General features: G+C 54.5%; 2 protein-coding genes across 2 annotated transcripts; both read right to left on the reverse strand.

Annotated features, from left to right (window-relative positions):
- Window positions 1-1,243: 1,243 nt before the first annotated feature.
- On the reverse strand, window positions 1,244-6,836 carry NOL12 (nucleolar protein 12). Its single transcript, XM_009217251.3, has 6 exons — window positions 6,680-6,836; window positions 4,884-4,989; window positions 4,537-4,585; window positions 3,918-4,060; window positions 2,224-2,321; window positions 1,244-1,838 (listed from the first exon to the last, which is right to left on the reverse strand). Exons 1-6 carry the CDS (start codon window positions 6,757-6,759, stop codon window positions 1,676-1,678), a joined length of 639 nt encoding a protein of 212 aa, XP_009215515.2. The 5' UTR covers window positions 6,760-6,836; the 3' UTR covers window positions 1,244-1,675.
- Window positions 6,837-14,224: 7,388 nt separating this feature from the next.
- Window positions 14,225-17,945, reverse strand: LGALS1 (galectin 1). The gene is made up of 4 exons (NM_001141937.2): window positions 17,868-17,945; window positions 16,516-16,595; window positions 14,955-15,126; window positions 14,225-14,411 (listed from the first exon to the last, which is right to left on the reverse strand). Exons 1-4 carry the CDS (start codon window positions 17,874-17,876, stop codon window positions 14,265-14,267), a joined length of 408 nt encoding a protein of 135 aa, NP_001135409.1. The 5' UTR covers window positions 17,877-17,945; the 3' UTR covers window positions 14,225-14,264.
- Window positions 17,946-19,188: the final 1,243 nt, after the last annotated feature.

Raw genomic sequence — 19,188 nt, forward strand, 5'->3', positions numbered from 1 at the left:
ACTGCAAGCCCTGGCTGCTGGCTGTGGAGAGAGGACGGCCCTGCAGACCCTGCCTCACTGCTCCCCCCACTCCAGGAGCTCCCGCATCACTAGAGTGGGTAGAGCCCGCAGTCCTGTCGCAGGTGCCCCTCACCACACTGTCCTGTCATCCTGACTCCACAGTCCATGGTCGTCAGCGAGCCCTGGGAACACAGCTCACTCCCCTTTGTGGTCCTAGTGTTTAGGACCCAACATAGCTCCTCTAACCAAGGCACAACCTGAAATTCTTTCACTCCTGCCCAGGACTGACAAGCCGGGACAAACAAGGGACAAGGTTTCCATCAACTCACCCATCTGGAAGAAGTGTGAAGACATGGCCCCTTGTTGAGTTCTAGCTGGCACCCACAGGGTCTTCTCTAGAGGGGCCACTTTTGTGCAAGTCAAGATGTAACTGCTTTATTTTTTCATTTTTTTTGAGACAGGGTCACACTCTGTCGCCCAGGCTGGAGTGCAATGGCATGATCTCAGCTCACTGCAGCCCCCACCTCCAGGGTTCAAGCGATTCTCCAACCTCAGCCTCCCGAGTAGCTGGGATTACACACGTGTGCCACCACACCTGGCTAACTTTTGTATTTTTAGTAGAGACAGGGTTTCACCATGTTGGCCAGGCTGGTCTCGATCTCCTGACCTTAAGTGATTTGCCCGCCTTGGCCTCGCAAAGTGCTGAGATTACAGGCGTGAGCCACTGAGCCGGGCTGCAATTGCTTTAAAAAGAATTAATCCTTCCATGTTAGCCCCCGCCTGGGAGATACTGGAAGTCTGGGGACGCTGCCCCAGTGTGGTGATGGGGAATGACCTGGGACTCGACTGCTTCTACCACTTCAGTGTCAGCTGAGGAGACTCCTGGGGCCCAGGACAAGGCACAGGCACAGAGGCTCCTCGGTGAAGGGCATGGGGGGCACTGCTCCCCCACTGGCCTCAGAAGCCTGCTTTTCAGAGCAGCAGGTGGGCTCTGGATTCTAGCAATGGACACACGGATCCTTAACCCTGGTTAGTATCTTAACACAGGGAGAGCTATACAAAAAACTAGCCAGGCGTGGTGGTGGGCACCTGTAGTCCCACCTACTTAGGAGGCTGAGGCAGGAGAATGGTGGAACCCGGTAGGTGGATCTTGCAGTGAGCTGAGATCAAGCCACTGTGCTCCAGCCTGGGCCACAGAGCGACACTCCGTTTCAATCAATCAATCAATCAATCAATCAATCAATAAAACACAGGGAGAACTGGACTTTATTGTAGCCACAGGGCAAACTGCTGGAGACAAACCCATGGGCCCCGACCATTTCCACCACCCCAGAAACCTGCTGTGTGCGTGGTATCACGGACAAACAAATCACAAGCACACAAATCTCTGATGAGTTCCAGAAATCTGATGAGTGCCAGGTGGGGTGCACATTTGGGAAGATGCCCCAGCGTGGCTCTGAAGGCTCTTCCTGGGGGAGGCCTGCTCTCCGCTGCCTGCTCCTTCTGGAATTCAAACCCCAGGCAAAGGCAGCTGGCCCCCGGCCAGATAGGTCCTGGCTTCCCAACCTTGAGCTGTGCAGTCATTACCTAGGTGCAGGCTGGGCTACAGGGACAGCCAAGCTGAGAAAGGACAGGTCCTCGCAGCCTAGGCTGGGGCACCGCTTGGTTCTTGGTCTCACTCCCCGCTGTGCCGCGCTTTGCCTGTCAGACGGCGGCGCTGGGCCTTGCTGGTACGAGTGGCCCTTGGGGGCTTCTTGGAGTCCTGGGTCCGTTGGGGATGTTTCCTCTTGACCTTTTTGCGGCTGTGTGCATGCAATGAGGCTGTGAGAGAGGAGATCCTGGGGGAGGGCAGAAAGCCTCAGTTTAAGACTGCGTTGTGGAATGACTCACCACCTGGCTCATGGAGGGGATGTCAGGACAGGTTGCAAATGCCAGGACCACCAAGTTCATGCCACAGTTGGCCTGCTCTACCTCCAGAGTGCTTGCCAGCAACTCAACTCAGAGAGACAGGCCCTTCACCCAGGCACGAAAGGCATCGGAGGTCAGACACTCTCAGGGGTGGGTGGGACAGGATGGGGCAATGAGGAGAGGCTGAGGATCACTGGACAGGCAAAGCAAAGGGCTGCTCCGGGCCCTACACCTGCTCCACACCACCCCTAAGAGCCAGGTCACTACTGCCAGCCAGGAGGGGTGGGACCGGGAAGGCAGCAGGCCAAGACTCACCGCTGAGAGAGCAGGGGGTCTCTGGACTTCCTGGGCAAGGCTTTGGTTGGCTTCTCCATGGATGACGCCGCCTCCTCAGACCCGTCTCCAGACCCTCCCTAAAGAAGCACAAGACAGGTAGCAGTAGCTCAGGGGACCTGGGCTGGACACCCCGAGCCACCATGGCTCTGGCAAGTACATCATAGGCCTGGAAGGGGACTAAAGAAGGCCTTGGATGGAAGAACAGTCTATCTGTCCTAAAGCAAGGATTACACAGGGGAAGGCCTGTTTCCAAACCCTCTCCTGCCCCTAGAAGCTTCCAGTACGTACTTAAACATTCAGGAATGAAAATCCTAGCAAAATGGGGACAAGACTTGTCTTTGTATCAGACCTTGCAGAAGAATGAGCATAAAATGAAAGACTGGTGTGAGATCAGTATGGCTTGGTTTGGTTTTGTTTTTTGAGATGGAGTCTCGCTCTGTCACCCAGGCTGGAGTGCAGTGGTGCGATCTTGGCTCACTGCAACCTCCACCTCCTAAGTTCAAGCGATTCTCCTGCCTCAGCCTCCCAAATAGCTGGGATTACAGGCGCACGCCACCACGCCTGGCTAATTTTTTTTTTGAGACGGAGTTTCGCTCTTTTTGCCCAGGCTGGAGTGTAATGGCGCAATCTTGGCTCACCACAACCTCCGCCTCCTGGGTTCAAGCTATTCTCCTGCCTCAGCCTCCCGAGTAGCTAGGATTACAGGCATGTGCCACCACATCCAGCTAATTTTGTATTTTTAGTAGAAACGGGGTTTCTCCATGTTGGTCAGGCTGGTCTCGAACTCCTGACCTCAGGTGATCCGCCTGCATCGGCCTCTCAAAGTGCTGAGATTACAGGCATGAGCCACTGCACCTGGCCCCCTGGCTAATTTGTATACTTTTAGTAGAGATGGGATTTCACTATGTTGGCCAGGCTGGTCTCAAACTCCTGACCTCAGGTGATACACCTGCCTTGGCCTCCCAAAATGCTGGGATTACAGGCGTGAGCCACCGTGCCCAGCCCCAAGATCAGTATGGATGTGATGGGGAGTGTCTCCAGGACTTAAGGACACGATAACCCATTCAAGGAAATATGTTTTATATCATAACTGTGTGCATATATGTCCATAAATTCTTAGGCAAACTCAGATACAACTGCAATGGAAACAGCTGTCTCATGAAATAATATTTAACATGATACTTTCAGATATTTTCAATTACATTATTTTTTTTTTATGCTGGTTGCAACCTACTCATGATTCACCACCCACAGGTTGAAAACCCACTTAGTGCACACAGACGCGCCAGGGCTGCAAATCGCACAAAGGGAACGATCACAACAAACAGCTACCTTTTGTGAAGCTTACAACAGGGCTGGGCGCTGCACCAAGTGACTCACACAGATTAACAACTTTTATCCTCACACCAATCCCACAAGGCAGGTGCCACCATCAGCAACCCCCAGTTCACTGATGGAGAAAGGGAAGCAGGCAAGGTGAAGGAGCCTGCCCAAGTTCCTGAGCTGCTCAGCAGTGGGCTGGCCTCTGCAGCGCCCCAGAAGCAGGGAATGAAGGGTCCAAAGGGAAGGAGCCTCTGCAGTGGGGTACCCACAACATGGGCCAGCACTGAGCAACCCTGAGAAGCCAGTCTGCCCCCACACTGCTTCTTCCCAGGGCTGAGACTGGGACCTACCTCAGGTGGGGTCAGCCCGAGCAGCCGGGCCCCTGAGAGGTCCAGGTCACTGATGGTGGTCACGGTGACTGTGTGGTTGGGGTGGTCATACTGCACCGACTCCGTCTTTGCTGTCACCAACCGGTCCAGCTCATCTGCCTCCTCTGTGGGGGTGGACACAGACCTGGCGTCAGCCAGGGGAACGAGAGACCAGGCTCCAGCCTCCCTCCCTCCCGGGAGTGCAATGCCTCCTCTACTCTGTGGATGTGGAGCGCATCCACAAGGTCACTGGCTGTAGAGCCTAGTCTGCGGATGCATGTTGTGAATGATCCTGTTTCCTTCATGCTCTAGCTGGTTCCCATGTCAGACAAACCCTCTATGACAGCTACAGCTGTCCCTCCCCTCCGCCCCTAGTCCTTTCCATCCTCAAAAACTGGGTTCTCTGCTCATGCTTGGTTAACCGTGGGGTTTGGGCCTCCTTCTCCTGGTCTCTGTTCCATTTGCACTTAGAGGTGCTTAGGACAACCCCTGGCCCCAGGGTACCCCCCAAGATCCCTAGGGCCAAGGAGGTCAGCTTCTATCCCTTCTACCCACCAGGCCCGTCAGCTGTTCTCCAGGTCAGGCCAAGCAAGCCACTTACCCAGCGCCTCTTCTCTCTCTGCCAGCATCTTCAAGTATTCCTGGTGGCGCTGAAACCACATGGGCAGGGAACACAGTGAGTATGGCCTCTTAGTCCAACCTCAGGCCAGGGTATTATTAATCACCCCCAAGGTGAGTGAGACCATGATCCCTACTGCAAGATCAGGAGGAGACTCCATCTTCCATCGCTCCCAGACCCAGGCCCACGGAGTCTCCACCTGTATAAGCTGTTCCCCAGTCCTGCCCACGCACACGCCGCCCCATGCCTGCAGTTGCCTCTATTAGGGAAATCCAGGGCTACAAGTGCCCTAAGAATCAAAGACCCCCTCCCACCTTCCCCCTGCACACCTCCTCCCGAAGCTTCCTCTGCTCCTCTTTTAGCCGCTGCTTAATCTCCTCAATGGCTGCCTTCTTCCGCTCGACCTTCCGCTTGTGGAAGCCTGTCAGGTACTCCCTACAGGAAGGAAGCCGGAAGAGACAAGGAGAGAAGGGCTCACTCTAGGAGAAAAACGGCTAATACTGCGCTCGCTACATGCTAGGCACCATTCCAAAAATGTACAAGTATTAGCTCATTTAACCTTCGCAACAATGCCCAGGCATGGTGGCTCACGCCTGTAATCCCAGCACTTTGGAAGGTCGAGGTGGGCGGATCACTTGAGGCCAGGAGTTCAAGACCATCCTGGCAAACATGGTGAAACCCCATGTCTACTAAAAACACAAAAATTAGCTGGGTGTGGTGGCACATGCCTGTAGTCCCAGCTACTCGGGAGGCTGAGTGGGGAGAATTGCTTGAGCCTGGGAGGCAGAGGTTGCAGTGAGTCGAGATCGCACCGCTACACTCCAGCCTAGATGACACAGCTAGACTTTGTCTCAAAAACAAACGGCCAGGCGCGGTGGCTCAAGCCTGTAATTCCAGCACTTTGGGAGGCCGAGACGGGTGGATCACAAGGTCAGGAGATCGAGACCATCCTGGCTAACACTGTGAAACCCCGTCTCTACTAAAAAAAATATAGAAAACTAGCCGGGCGAGGTGGCGGGCGTCTGTAGTCCCAGCTACTCAGGAGGCTGAGGCAGGAGAATGGCGTGAACCTGGGAGGCGGAGATTGCAGTGAGCTGAGATCTGGCCACTGCACTCCAGGCTGGGCGACAGAGCGAGACTCCGTCTCAAAAAAAATACAAAAACAAAAACAAACAAACAAACAAAAAACCCTCACAACAACCTGTGCAGTGGGTAGCAATCTCCATTTTACAGATGGGGACGCTGAGGCTCAGAGTCTAGGTTACTTGCCCAAGTTTAAAGAAAGGACACATTTAGGAAAATAAAGGAGATACTGCCCCTTTCCACTCAATACTCTCAGGTTCAGGGAACAGGGCCAGGTGCGGGGGCACACACAGTACATGGGGTAACCCCTTCCCCACCGGCAAACCTCATTACTCTCTCAACAGGGCTTTCAGGCCACCCTCATCCAGACCTTTAGAAACCCTGCACTGGACCAACACCATGTCTCCAAGACACCTGACCCTGAACTCGCCTGTAGGGCCTGTTGATGCACGCTAGGAGTTTCCTGACGATGCCCAGCATTTCCCACCCTCTCTCCCTCGGTCTGATCTCAGCCCCTTCTCATCTCCGCAGTGCCAGCTGCTCTCTTCCCATTTTGTCCCACGGTCCAGCACTGGGCTTTTCGCTGACCCGCTACCATGTGCCATTTATTTGTCTGGCCGGACGCTGAGGCTCAAGGGTTCACTTTCCTAATACGGGACCTAGCACACCAAAGGAGCCCAATAAATGTCTGGAGAGCGAATGAATGAACTTAGGCCACTCTCATTTCAGTGACTCATCATTCGCCAGCCACGGCTGGGCGCCTACTGTGTGCCGGGCCGATGGACTGGGCTGGGCTAGGGTGGTCGAAGCCACTCCTCTGAGACCCGAGCTGCCGGCTGTCCGGCGGCGCAGAAACACTAGGCGAGGTGGGGAGACTGAGAAGGGAGAAGCGGGAACGTGAGCTGGGAGGCCGAGAGGAGTTCTCTAGCCACGCCAGGGGGCGGGGCCGGAAGAGCCCTCCGCGGGAGCGTGCACGGCCCCAGACCTGGCCTTGGCCGCGAAAAACAGCTCGAGGGGAGTCCGGTCCGGCTTTGCCACTCACCGCCTCTTCTCCTCGTCGAAGCTGAGAACGAGCCTGGGCCGCCGGTCGTCACCATCGCTCCTCTTCTTCTTGCGGCCCATACCGGTGAGGCGCACGACTTCCTCTCCCTGGAGACACTTCCGGGTGTAGCGTACTCATCCTCCCGGATGTAGCGTACTCTTCCTCTCAGGCGCACACCTCAGCGTCGCTCCGCAGTTCCGTCCGCCAGGCCCCGCCTTTTAAAGGGACTTCCCAGCTCGTTTTCTTCCCTCTTCTCACGCATGAAGCGCTGCTCTCTGACCTCTCCATGACTCCCAGCTCCAGCCCCTCCCCAGAGTCGCTTCAGTGAGAGCGAGGTCCCCTGGACCCGATTGCCTAGGACTGTGCCTGGCACACACTCAATATGGAGTTACTCGTGAATGGCCAAAAACGTCTGTACTGTCAGGCCTCTGAGCCCAAGCCAAGCCATCGCATCCCCCGTGACTTGCACATATACGCCCAGACGGCCTGAAGTAACTGAAGAATCACAAAAGAAGTGCAAATGCCCTGCCTCGCCTTATGTGATGACATTCCACCACAAAAGAAGTGAAAACGGCTGGCTCTAGCGTTAAGCGATGATATTATCTTGTGAAGTTCCTTTTCCCGGCTCATCCTGGCTCAAAAAGCTCCCCCACTGAGCACCTTGTGACCCCCACTCCTGCCCGCCAGAGAAGAACCCCCTTTTGACTGTAATTTTCCTTTACCTACCCAAATCCTATAAAACGGCCCCACCCTTATCTCCCTTTGCTGACTCTCTTTTCGGACTCAGCCCGCCTGCACCCAGGTGAAATAAGCAGCCATGTTGCTCACACAAAGCCTGTTTGGTGGTCTCTTCACACTGACGCGCATGACACTAACCCTACTTTGGATTTTTTTTTCTTTAATTTATTATTATTACTTTTGAGGTGAAGTCTTGCTCTGTCATCCAGGCTGGAGTGCAGTGGCGCGATGTTGGTTCATTGCAACCCCTGCCTCCCAGGTTCAAGCAATTCTCCGCCTCAGCCTCCTGAGTAACTGGGATTACAGGCGTGCGCCACCATACCCTGCTAATTTTTCCATTTTTAGTAAAGATAAGTTTTCACCATGTTGACCAGGCTGCTTGAACTCCTGACCACAAGTAATCCTCCCATCTCGGTCTCCCAAAGTGCGTACTCATCCTCCCGGGTGTAACGTGTGAGCCACGGTGCCGGCCCCTACTTTAGATTCTGATGTCAACCCGTTGGTAATCTCCAAGAGGGAGCCAAACTGCCTGGATTTGTATAATGGCACCCCACCTACAGCTGTGTGGTCCAAGACCAATGGCCTTCACAGTGCCTCACCGTATTTGTAAAATGAGGGATAGTAGCTTCATAGGGTTGTTGTAGACAGTGGTTCTCAAGCTTTGGCATACATCAGAATCCCCTAGAGGGCTTGCTAAAACCTGGATCGCTGGGCCTCACTCAGGAGTTTCTGATCCAGTAGAAGTTTCTGAGTGGATTTCCAGTTCTAGCAAGTTCTCAGGTGATGCTAATGCTGCTAGTCCGTGGACCAAACTTTGACAGCTGTGATTATGAGGAAGTGAGTTATGTCAAGTTTGTATAACATAAGGCATGCATACACGTGTTTTCTGCACAAGCCGTCTTCCCTCTTTGTGCCTCACTTTGCCCAAAGGTGGAATGAGTGTGTAATAACATCCTCAACTGAGAATGGAGGGCATGGGTGTGAAAGATTGTAGTGAAACAACACCTGAAGGGATTTTTTTTTTTTTTTTTTTTTTTTTTGAGGCGGTCTCGCTCTGTCGCCAGGCTGGGTGCAGTGGCAGCGATCTTTCGGCTCGCCAGCTCGCCTCCCGGGTTCCGCCATTCTCCTCCAGCCTCCCGAGTAGCTTCTGGGACTACAGGCGCCAGCCACCTACATGACTAGTTTTTTGTATTTTTAGTAGGGCAGGGTTTGCAGCCAGGATAGTCTCGATCTCCTGATGACTGTGGTCGCCCGTCTCGGCCTCCCAAAGTGCTGGGATTACAGGCTTGAGCCACAGCGCCCGGCCCTGAAGGGATTTTAATCACTTGGATTGTGTGCCAGAATCCTTCATACACTTTTTTCACTTTTTTTTTTTTTTTTTTTGAGACAGAGTTTGGCTCTTGTCACCCGGGCTGGAGTGCAGTGTCGTGACTTCGGCTCACTGCAATCTCCGCCCCCCAGGTTCAAGTGACTCTCCTGCCTCAGCCTTCTGAGTAGCTAGGATTACTGGCACCTGCCATCACGGCCAGCTAATCTTTGTATCCTGACTGAGTTTTGGAAGGAAGCAGGCAATAAGTACAGCACTCCAGAATGCTGAATTCATTCCATACAGCTCCTCTGCTTGGGGGAAATCTATGTGGGATCCTGCGAGAAAGTTACCCTTAAACTGCAGGCCTGGCCTTTCAGTTCCTGTGGCCCAGAGCACCGCAGGGGGCTCCCTTAGGGTGCTGACTGCACCTCTGACCAGCTGCTTCTGCCCCTTAGTGGCAGTGCCTTAAGGCTACCCTTGGCACCCTCCTGGGTAGAGGCATAACCCTGGCTGAAGGTGCCCAGAGAGTCACCTTCTGCAGCTAGTCTGTCTCCTCCCGGTCCCAGGCTTCGACCTGCTTGGTTTACCAGGGCTCCACTCCCACCCACAGTGGTTGGAGATGAAAAGTGAAGGCTCAGGCTGGGCGTGGTGGCTCACACCTGTAATCCCGGCACTTTGGGAGGCTGAGGCAGGCAGATCACGAGGTGAAGAGATGGAGACCATCCTGGCCAACATGGTAAAACCCCATGTCTACCAAAAATACAAAAATTAGCTGGGCGTGGTGGCACGCGCCTGTAGTCCCAGCTACTTGGGAGGCTGAGGCAGGAGAATCACTTGAACCCAGGAGGTGGAGGTTGCAGTGAGCTGAGATTGTGCCACTGCACTCCAGCCTAGCGACAGACAGTAGGGCAACATAGTAAAACCCTGTCTCTACAAAAAATTAAAAATTAGCCAGGCCTAGTGACATACTCCTATAGTCCAGTGACTTGGGAGGCTAAGGTAGGAGGATCACTCAAGCCCAGAAGTTTGAGGCTGCATTGAGCTGTGATCATGCCATTGCATTCCAGCCTGGACGACGCAGTGAGACCCCATCTCTGGGAAAAAAAAAAAAAACAGGCCAGGTGTAGTGGCTCCTGCCTGTAATCCTAGCATTTTGGGAGGCCAAGGCAGGCGGATCAGTTGAGGTTTGGAGTTCGAGACCAGCCTGACCAACATGATGAAACCCCATCTCTACTAAAAATATGACAATTAGCCATACGTGGTGGTGCATGCCTATAATCCCAGCTACTCGAGAGGCTGAGGCAGGAGAATCACTTGAACCCAGGAGACAGGGGTTGCAGTGAGCCGAGATCCTGTCACTTCACAACAGCCTGGTCAAAAGAGCAAAACTCCATCTCAAAATAAAAAACAAAAACAAGAAGTGATGATAAACTTAATGAGGAAAAAGAGTAACAAGAGCAGCTGACATTTATTTAGCTCTTTACTCTCTTTAGATTGTTTATTTTATTATTTATTTACTTATAGAGATGAGGGTCTCACTATGTTGCCCAAGCTGGTCTCAAACTGCTGGGATCAAGCAATCCTCCCTATTCAGCTTCATGAGTAGCTAGAACTACAGGTGCCCACCACTGTGCCTGGCTTATGATGATCTCTTTTGAGGTACAATCCACATTTTACTGAGGAGGAAACTGAGGCTCAGAGAGGTGCAGTCACTTGTCGAAGGTCACACAGGCAAGAACAGGTTCTGAGGGTGGGGAGCAGGTGGCCTAAGGACAGAGGTTGACTTAACTTATCTGGACCCAGTTTCCTAGGCCCTCGGGACACACAGAACTTTAAAAGGGGTGAAGACAGCCAACACTCACCAAACTCATATTGCATGCCAGGCACCATGCATTTCTATACATCACCTCAGCTAATCTTTTTTCTTTTTTTTTTTTTAGAGAGTCTCGCTCTGTCGCCCAGGCTGGAATGCAGTGGCGTGATCTCGGTTCACTGCAACCTCCTCTTCCCAGGATCAAGTGATTTTCCTGCCTCAGCCTCCCCAGTAGCTGGGACTACAGGCATGCACCACCATGCCCGGCTAATTTTTGTATTTTTAGTAAACATGGGGTTTCACTTGTTGGCCAGGCTGGTCTCGAACGCCCGACCTCAAATGAACCTCCTGCCTTGGCCTCCTAAAGTGCTGGGATTACAGGTGTCGGCCACCGCACCCAGTCAACACTAGTGCAGTCTTCTTCTTTTTTTTTTTTGAGATGGAGTCTCGCTCTGTCACCCAGGCTGGAGTGCAATGGCACAATATCAGCTCACCGCAACCTCTGCCTCCTGGGCTCAAGCAATTCTCCTGCCTCAGCCTCCCAAGTAGCTAGGATTTACAGGCATGTACCACCATGCCCGGCTAATTTTTTGTATTTTTAGTGGTTTCTCCATGTTGGTCAGGCTGGTCTCGAACTCCCGACCTCAGGTGATTCACACACCTCGGCCTCCCAAAGTGCTGTGATTACAGACGTGAGCCACTGTGCCTGGCCTAATTTTTGTATTTTTAGTAGAGACGGGGTTTTGTCATGTTGCCCAGGCTGGTCTCAAACTCCTGATCTCAGGTCATCCACCCACCTCGGCCTCCCAAAGTGTTGGGATTACAGGCGTGAGCCACCACACCTGTTTTTTTTTTCTTTTTATTTTTTCAAGACGGAGTCTTGCTCTGTGGCCTGAGAGCAGTGGCACGATCTCGGCTCACTGCAACCTCCACCTCCCGGGTTCAAGTGATTCTCCTGCCTCAGCCTCCTGAATAGCTGGGACTACAGGCGCCCCCCACCACGCCCAGCTAATTTTTGTATTTTTTAGTAGAGATGGGGTTTTGCCATATTAGCCAGGCTGGTCTCGAACTCCTGACCTTGTGATCCACCCACCTCGGCCTCCCAAAGTGCTGGTGTGAGCCAGCATGCCTGGCCAACTAGTGCAGTCTTAACAAAGTTTGCCAGATGAGGAAACTGAGGTTCAGAGACGTTGAATAACTGGTTCAAGGGCACACAGCCACAGAGCTGGGGTTTAAACACATGTCTGTCTGACGCCAAGCTGGGTTTCCTTCCTCCACACCCAGTGGCCTCTCTTACCTGTCCCAGGACTTTCCTCTGCCCAGTTGTGGCCCCAGTCCTAGTGTCTTGTGAGTGTCAGCCAGTGTAGGGGAGAATCAGTGTGGCTGAACTGAGGACCAGGCAGGGCAGCCTAGGGGACGTGTTCTCCAATGTCCAGCAGAGGGCGCTCCATCTGCAGCCAGGCTTCCGAAGCTGTTTCTGGGTGGCCACCTGGGAGCCCCAGGAGAGCCTGGAGATTGGGTGTGGCTCATGGGAGTTCTCAGCCTGTGTGTTCCATCCTCTTTGACCTCTCATAGAGAGGTGCGTGTCCCCAGCTCCCACCTAGGTCCCAGGGTACCCACTGAGATGGGAATCATCCACCCAAGATGGGTCTCATTTTATGGATGAGGAAACTGAGGCTGGGTGTATATGAGACCTAGTCACAGCTGGTGCCAGTTGCCCTAGAAAGGGAGATTTGCCAAGCTCCCCACCCCCCAACCCACACACCATGCCTCAGGAGACTGTGCCTTGGGGCTATGGGAGAGCCCAGTGATGATTCTAACCTTCTGTACCTTGGCTCAGTTCCTGCAGCTGTTTCCCAGGGAGGTAGGGGCCCTGGGAAGATCTGACTGCAGCAGCAGGCAGGAAGGAAAAGGTGCAGGGAAGTGTTCAGTGTGCAGGGCACCCCAGCCGTCCACTCAGGCCCCATCAGTTGTGATGGGTGGGTGGATGGGGTTGGGTTAAGCATTACCCTCCAAGGTAACAGCCTGGGCTGGTCTTAGAGGAGACATCATCTTTGGAAACCAGGAGAACAGGTTCATGGAGACCTCATCTCAGGTTGGGTGAGTCACCCCTACTCTGTCCCCTGAGGAGGAGGCTGCGGGAGTCTGGAGGCTGGGCTTCATATTGGCTGGCTTTTACCTCTTGGTTCTCTGCAGGGGCTGATGGAGGCCCCAACCCCAGCTCCTCCTACCACAGAAACAGGGGCTGGCAATGGGGTGCCAGGGTCATCACCTACTTTCCCATTGTTGGGGTGGGGGCATCTGCCCAGGAATGAGAGCCGGCAGCTTCCAGACTAGTCCTTTGGTTGCCCATACACTCTAGCTAAGTGGGGTGCATGGCCTAAGCCCACAGACAGGATCCCTGGGGAGCTCCGCAGGCTCAGCTGGGCCTGGTACAGACCTGGGAGTCATTTCATCTATCAGAGCCCATTTCTTCACCTTCAGATTGGAGTAATAGCACTTCAAAAGTGGTGCAGGGAGCTGGGTGCAGTGACGCACACCTGTGGTCCCAGCTATTCAGAAGGCTGAGGCAGGATTGCCTGACCCCAGGACTTTGAGGCTGCAGTATGCAACCACTGCACTCCAGCCTGGTTAACATAGCAAGACCCCATCTCTTTTTTTTTTTTTTTTTTGAGACGGAGTCTCGCTCTGTCACCCAGGCTGGAGTGCAGTGGCCGGATCTCAGCTCACTGCAAGCTCCGCCTCCCGGGTTCACGCCATTCTCCTGCCTCAGCCTCCCGAGTAGCTGGGACTACAGGCGTCCACCACCTCGCCCGGCTAGTTTTTTGTATTTTTTAGTAGAGACGGGGTTTCACCATGTTAACCAGGATGGTCTCGATCTCCTGACCTCGTGATCCGCCCGTCTCGGCCTCCCAAAGTGCTGGGATTACAGGCTTGAGCCACTGCGCCCGGCCCCCATCTCTTTAAAAAAAAAAAAAAAAAAGGCTGTGCACGAGGTATGGGAAACCACCAACCACTGAGCATTTGCCATATGCAGGTGTTGAACTTGGCTTCTTTCATGCAACACCTCATTTAATCTCCACTTGATCTCAGCCAGAAGGCCAAGAAGCGACTGATCTTTGGAACAACTCTTTGATAGGCTGTTTGCATTATCCCCCTTGTTATAAAGGAATAAGCTGAGGCTCAGAGAGGTCAGTTAACATGCACAAGGCCACACAGCTGGCAGCCCCATGTTGTCTTGACTCCACATCTCTACCTCATGAAGGCAAATGAGAGGTGTCTCGTATTCTTCCCTCCACCTCCCTGTCTTCTGTCCCATCACCACACATGAAGTGGTCTGTCCTTGCCTGTTTCCCTCTTGATGTCATTTACACAACATCCTTTGAGCATCTGCTGTGTTCTAGGGCCCACTAGGCTAAAAGCAGTTTCAGGGCAGGGACTGATTTTTATTCAGTGGTCACTGACCCTCCTACTGTGTGTCAGACTCTCTGTGCTTGCTCTGGGGGACCCAGCGGAAGACATCATTGGAACTGAGGAGGTACCCGTGGACAAAGCGAATGGAAGTGAAGGAAGGGGGCAGGCCTGGAGGTGGGGGACCCCTCTCTCTCTCTCTCACACACACACACACACATGCGCGCACACACACAAACACATACACACACATGAGGCTGGTTCAGAGGGGGCAGAAGCAGCTGCCTTTATTGGGGGCCATGGGCTGACTGATTTCAGTCAAAGGCCACACACTTGATCTTGAAGTCACCGTCAGCTGCCATGTAGTTGATGGCCTCCAGGTTGAGGCGGTTGGGGAACTTGAATTCGTATCCATCTGGCAGCTTGATGGTCAGGTCGGCCTGGTCAAAGGTGATGCACACCTGGGGGTACAGGAGAGCAGTGAGCCAGGCCCACAGGCATGGGCCCTTCCAGAACCCGTTCCTCATGTGGCCCTGACACAGCCCCAGTTTGTGGCTGAGCCTACGGAGGTGCATTTATAATATTTTTTCTTTCTTTCTACTCTAATCCCATGACAGATTTTTTTTTTTTTTTTGAGACGGAGTCTCCTCTGTCACCCAGGCTGGAGTGCAGTGACGCCACCACGCCTGGCTAATTTTTTGTATTTTTCTCCATGTTGGTCAGGCTCATCTCGAACTCCCGACCTCAGGTGATCCGCCCGCCTAGGCCTTCCAAAGTGCTGGGATTATAGGCATTAGCCACCGAGCCCAGGCTTTTTTTTTCTTTTGTTTTATTCTAATTAACCACTGAGGTTCCAAGAGGGGCAGACACTGGTCATCACACAGGAAGGGAGGGAAGAGGAGGGGAAAGAGAGCAGGCAAGGCCAAGATCTCTAGTCACTAACCCAGCTCCGCCCCAGCCCACCCAGCCCCTGTCCCTGGTCCCGGTTCCGGTCCGCAGCCCACCTCTGCGACACTTCCAGGCTGGAAAGGAAAGGCAGCCTCCCGCTGCTCGGTCCCCCAGGCCCCGCCGTCCTTGCTGTTGCACACGATGGTGTTGGCGTCGCCGTGGGCGTTGAAGCGAGGATTGAAGTGCAGGCACAGGTTGTTGCTATCTTTGCCCAGGTTCAGCACGAAGCTGGGGGGTAATGGGTGGGTGTGAGGCCACCTCGGCCAGCTCCAGCCCCACCGACTGACTAATCTGTCACTCAGTACCCCATGAACACACTTTGCTTAAAGAACTCACTAACAGAGACAAGAAACCTGGATTCTAGCTCTGGCCCTGACAGCTGCTTACGGTGTGAGCGTGAGCTAGTCCCTGCCCCTCCTTGCCTGTTTGCTCATCTGTACAATGGGGGCTGCACAGGAGGACTTGCTAGATTCTTGAAGTCACTAGCGTCCTAGCCCTTTTGGTCAAGGTCAGAGACTTCCTCCAGATGGCAACTTCCCGTCCTGTCTTGTACATCTCTGTGTTCCTGGTGCCCAGCACAAGTGGGGCACACCAGAAGGAGATGCTTAGTAATTATGGGGTGAATTAACAAATAATAATACTCCTGGGCACGGTGGCTCACTCCTGTAACCCCAGCACTTTGGGAGGCCGAGGTGGGCAGATCATGAGGTCAGGGGTTCGAGACCTGGCCAACATGGTGAACCCCCATCTCTACTAAAAGTACAAAAATTAGCTGGGTGTGGTGGTAGGCACCTGTAGTCCCAGCTACTCGGGGGGCTGAGGCAGGAGAATCGTTTGAACCCAGGAGATGGAGGTTGTGGTGAGCCGAGATCAAGCCATTGCACTCCAGCCTGGACGACAGGGTGAGACTCCATCTCAAAAAATAAAATAATGAATGCATTTGTTTAGTGGTGATAATAGCTATACCTGCCTCTGAGGGTTTGGTTGCAATGAAATTAGTGCATGAGAAGTGTACGGCTCTTAACAATATCAGCCGATCCTCACCCTCCTCATCATCACTACACCATCCGCATCTCACTTCCTCCACACAACCACCTCCCCACCTTGTTTTTCTAACAAAATGAGGCTAGGTGAGATTGGTTGACTGGTCCAAGGTCACATAACTGCTGAGAAAATAAGGCAGCCAGCTGAGTGAACGAGGAGTGAAGGAAGAAGGACAGGACTGAGCCAGTGAATGAATGACCTGAGGCAGGAGGGAGGGACTCAGAGGGAAGGCGGCGGTGACTCCCGCCTCACTCTTCTCCCCGCCCTCCCCAGATGCAGGCCCCGCCCAGACCGGAAAGGGGTGGGGGCGGGGGAACCAAGGTATTATAGATGACGAGGCTGCAGCTGTTGTAGTTTAAGAGGCTACAGCAGGGAGGGAGCGGGGGAGGGGGCGGCAATGGTGGGGGCGCCCAGACTCGGCGGGGGAAGTGAGTCACCCAGAAAGCGCAGCAACGTCGGCCGGCCGTTAACCCACTCTCGGCCAGGGAGGAGACGTGGACTTGGCCGGCCACGCCCTCTCGGCTGGACCAAGCCCCCATCCCTGCCGCCCACCACCCTGACTTCACCTCTCACCTCTTGGCGTCGGGGGCCACCTCGCCCCGCACTCGGAGGCACTCTCCAGGTTTGAGATTCAGGTTGCTGGCGACCAGACCCTGCACAGACAAGCCCCGGCCCAGCGGGTTAGAGGACAAGGCCTCCACTACCCGAAGTGTCTGGGGGTGGCTGGGGGTGGGAGTGGGGTTGTTCCCGCCCGGCATCCTCTGACCAAGCCAAGGGGAAGCCTGGGGACAGGATGGGGCTGTGATTTCTAGCCTCTGATTCTCAGTGTGGTCCTGGAAAAGTCCCTATTCCCAACGGGGTTGGCTTCAGTCTGTAATGTGAATCAGGTTCTAGAAGACAGGCTCTAGAAGATTTTGCAGATTGGCCTGGGGATTTTGAACTCAAGAGTGGCTTGGGAGGTGGGGTGCTCTGTCCCATCGCAGATAGAGAGGATCAGGCTGGGGAGGGGCAGGCAGTTGGCCCACAGTCACACTGAATGCAGGGGTCGACCCCTCTGCTGGAGAGGAAGTGGCTAGGGGGACACTACTATTCTCCTTCAAGCTCCTCTCTGCGAAGAGGCCCAGGGGCTAGAGGGGAGACCCTGAAGAACACGGCCCCTCTGCATTAGGGAGTGGCCTGCAGTCGGGCTGTGGCCAGGCTGGTTCAGGGTTAACAAGATTGAGCAAACTGCTGCGCACTGCTGCTCCCTGGCACCCCGAGTGGGTGGGCAAGAGTTAACTGATTTGAGTGGTTTCTTCTGTCAGAAACTTGAACCCTTTCCCTGGGGCCCGAGGAAGATTCTCACCTCCCTGCCACCCCAACCTCCCAGCTTGGGGGTGGTGGAAGGGAATTTCCCCGGCTCCCCTCCCTCCCACCAGCCTGGACACAACCACCCTCCACCCCCGACCTAGAAAGGCCCATCCTGGGCAGCCTGTCTCGGGTCCTGGCGACTTTTCAGCCTATTCTGGAGCAGAGGGTGACTCTGCCCGGGCCTGGTGACTGGGACAGCTGCAGGGGGGAGGGGACAGGAGGCTCTTTGGGGTGGAGGAGGGGGAAAGATATAGTGGTCTGGGTGTCCCCCAGTTGGCCACACCCTTCCCACGCTCACTACTCAGAGAGCTGCAGAATGTCAACCCTGGGCAGAAATAACTGTGCTTTCAGACCCTGGAGGAATCCAAACAATTATCAATGCAGAGAAGGCCTTGAGGGACCATGGCGCCCACCCCCATTTTACAGATGTGGCCACTGAGGTCTAGAAAAGAGAAGGCAGTGGTTCCAGGCCACACAGCTGGGGCTAGAACCCTGCTCCCGATCTGCCCTGCTCTCCTACGGCCATCAGCTCCTGCCCTATCCCCTGGACCTTGGGGTGGGGTCCCCACACTCACACAAGCCATGATTGAGGCCAGGAGGATGTTGCCAGGAGAGGCGCACCAGCTGTTAGAAGACTCCACCCGAGAGAGATGGGCCCCCCGGACGCTCCCACCCTTTTAACGGGACCGGACCGGGTGAGCCCCGCCCCCTGGAAGTTCAGCCAATTGCAAGTCAGGACAGGGCTGGGGGCCACCGAGGGCGGAGTCCGTGGAATTTTGAAGCCAGTTCTGGAGCAGAGGTGACCAATCAGAGTGGCCATCTGCCGCCCCCCCACGAGGGTCCAAGCTCCACCTCCTATTCTTCATCCCTCTCCACCTCCCCCCGCCCCGCCACCACCGAAATTGTGCTGTGGCAGAGATTGGGGGAAGCCAATGGAAAATAGTTTGATGATGAGCTAGGCCCACGAGTTGGCGGGAAGGGGCCTGTGGCCAGCAGGCTGGGCTCAGGGGGTGCCCAGAGAAGATGGCTGAGGAGGTGCAGGGTCCTTCAAGGAATCAGTGCTGGGAGAGACCAGGCCACTCCAGGGCAGGGACCAGGGCGTGGCTCCTGCGTGCGCGTCTGCAGAGGGCCACTGACTTAAACCACAGGCCCTGGCCCCACCCGGGCCTTCTCCGGAAGCAAGGACTGCCGCTGCTGCAGCGCTTGCTCGCTCCTAGCTAAGGCTAAAGAAAGGCTGGGCTGCACGCCAAGCCTTAGGCTGCAGGGCTTGGCTAAGTCCTCGGGCTTGGCCCCCTTCAGGGGCATGCAGGGGATAGTCAAAGCGCCCTGGCCTGACAGCCTCTGGCCTGAGAGTGTCAAGCTGGGGAGATGGCCCAAGGTGGTCCAGGCCAGGAGGGGGTGGGGTCCTAGCTCTGTGCACCTGTCAGGCCTCTGAGCCCAAGCCAAACCATCGCATCCCCTGTGACTTGCACGTATATACGCCCAGATGGCCTGAAGTAACTGAAGAATCACAAAAGAAGTGCAAATGCCCTGCCTTGCAGTAACTGATGCCATTCCACCACAAAAGAAGTGAAAATGGCCAGCCCTTGCCTTAAGCAATGATATTATCTTGTGAAGTTCCTTTTCCTGGCTCATCCTGCCTCAAAAAGCTCCCCCACTGAGCACCTTGTGACCCCCACTCCTGCCTGCCAGAGAACAACACCCCTTTGACTGTAATTTTCCTTTACCTACCCAAATCCTATAAAACGGTCCCGCCCTTATCTCCCTTCACTGACTCTTTTCGGACTCAGCCCGCCTGCACCCAGGTGAAATAAACAGCCATGTTGCTCACACAAAGCCTGTTTGGTGGTCTCTTCACATGGACATGCATGACAGCACCCTGTCCTCTCTCTTTTT

This window comes from Papio anubis, chromosome 16 (genome assembly GCF_008728515.1).
Source record: "Papio anubis isolate 15944 chromosome 16, Panubis1.0, whole genome shotgun sequence".
Lineage (NCBI taxonomy): Eukaryota > Metazoa > Chordata > Mammalia > Primates > Cercopithecidae > Papio > Papio anubis.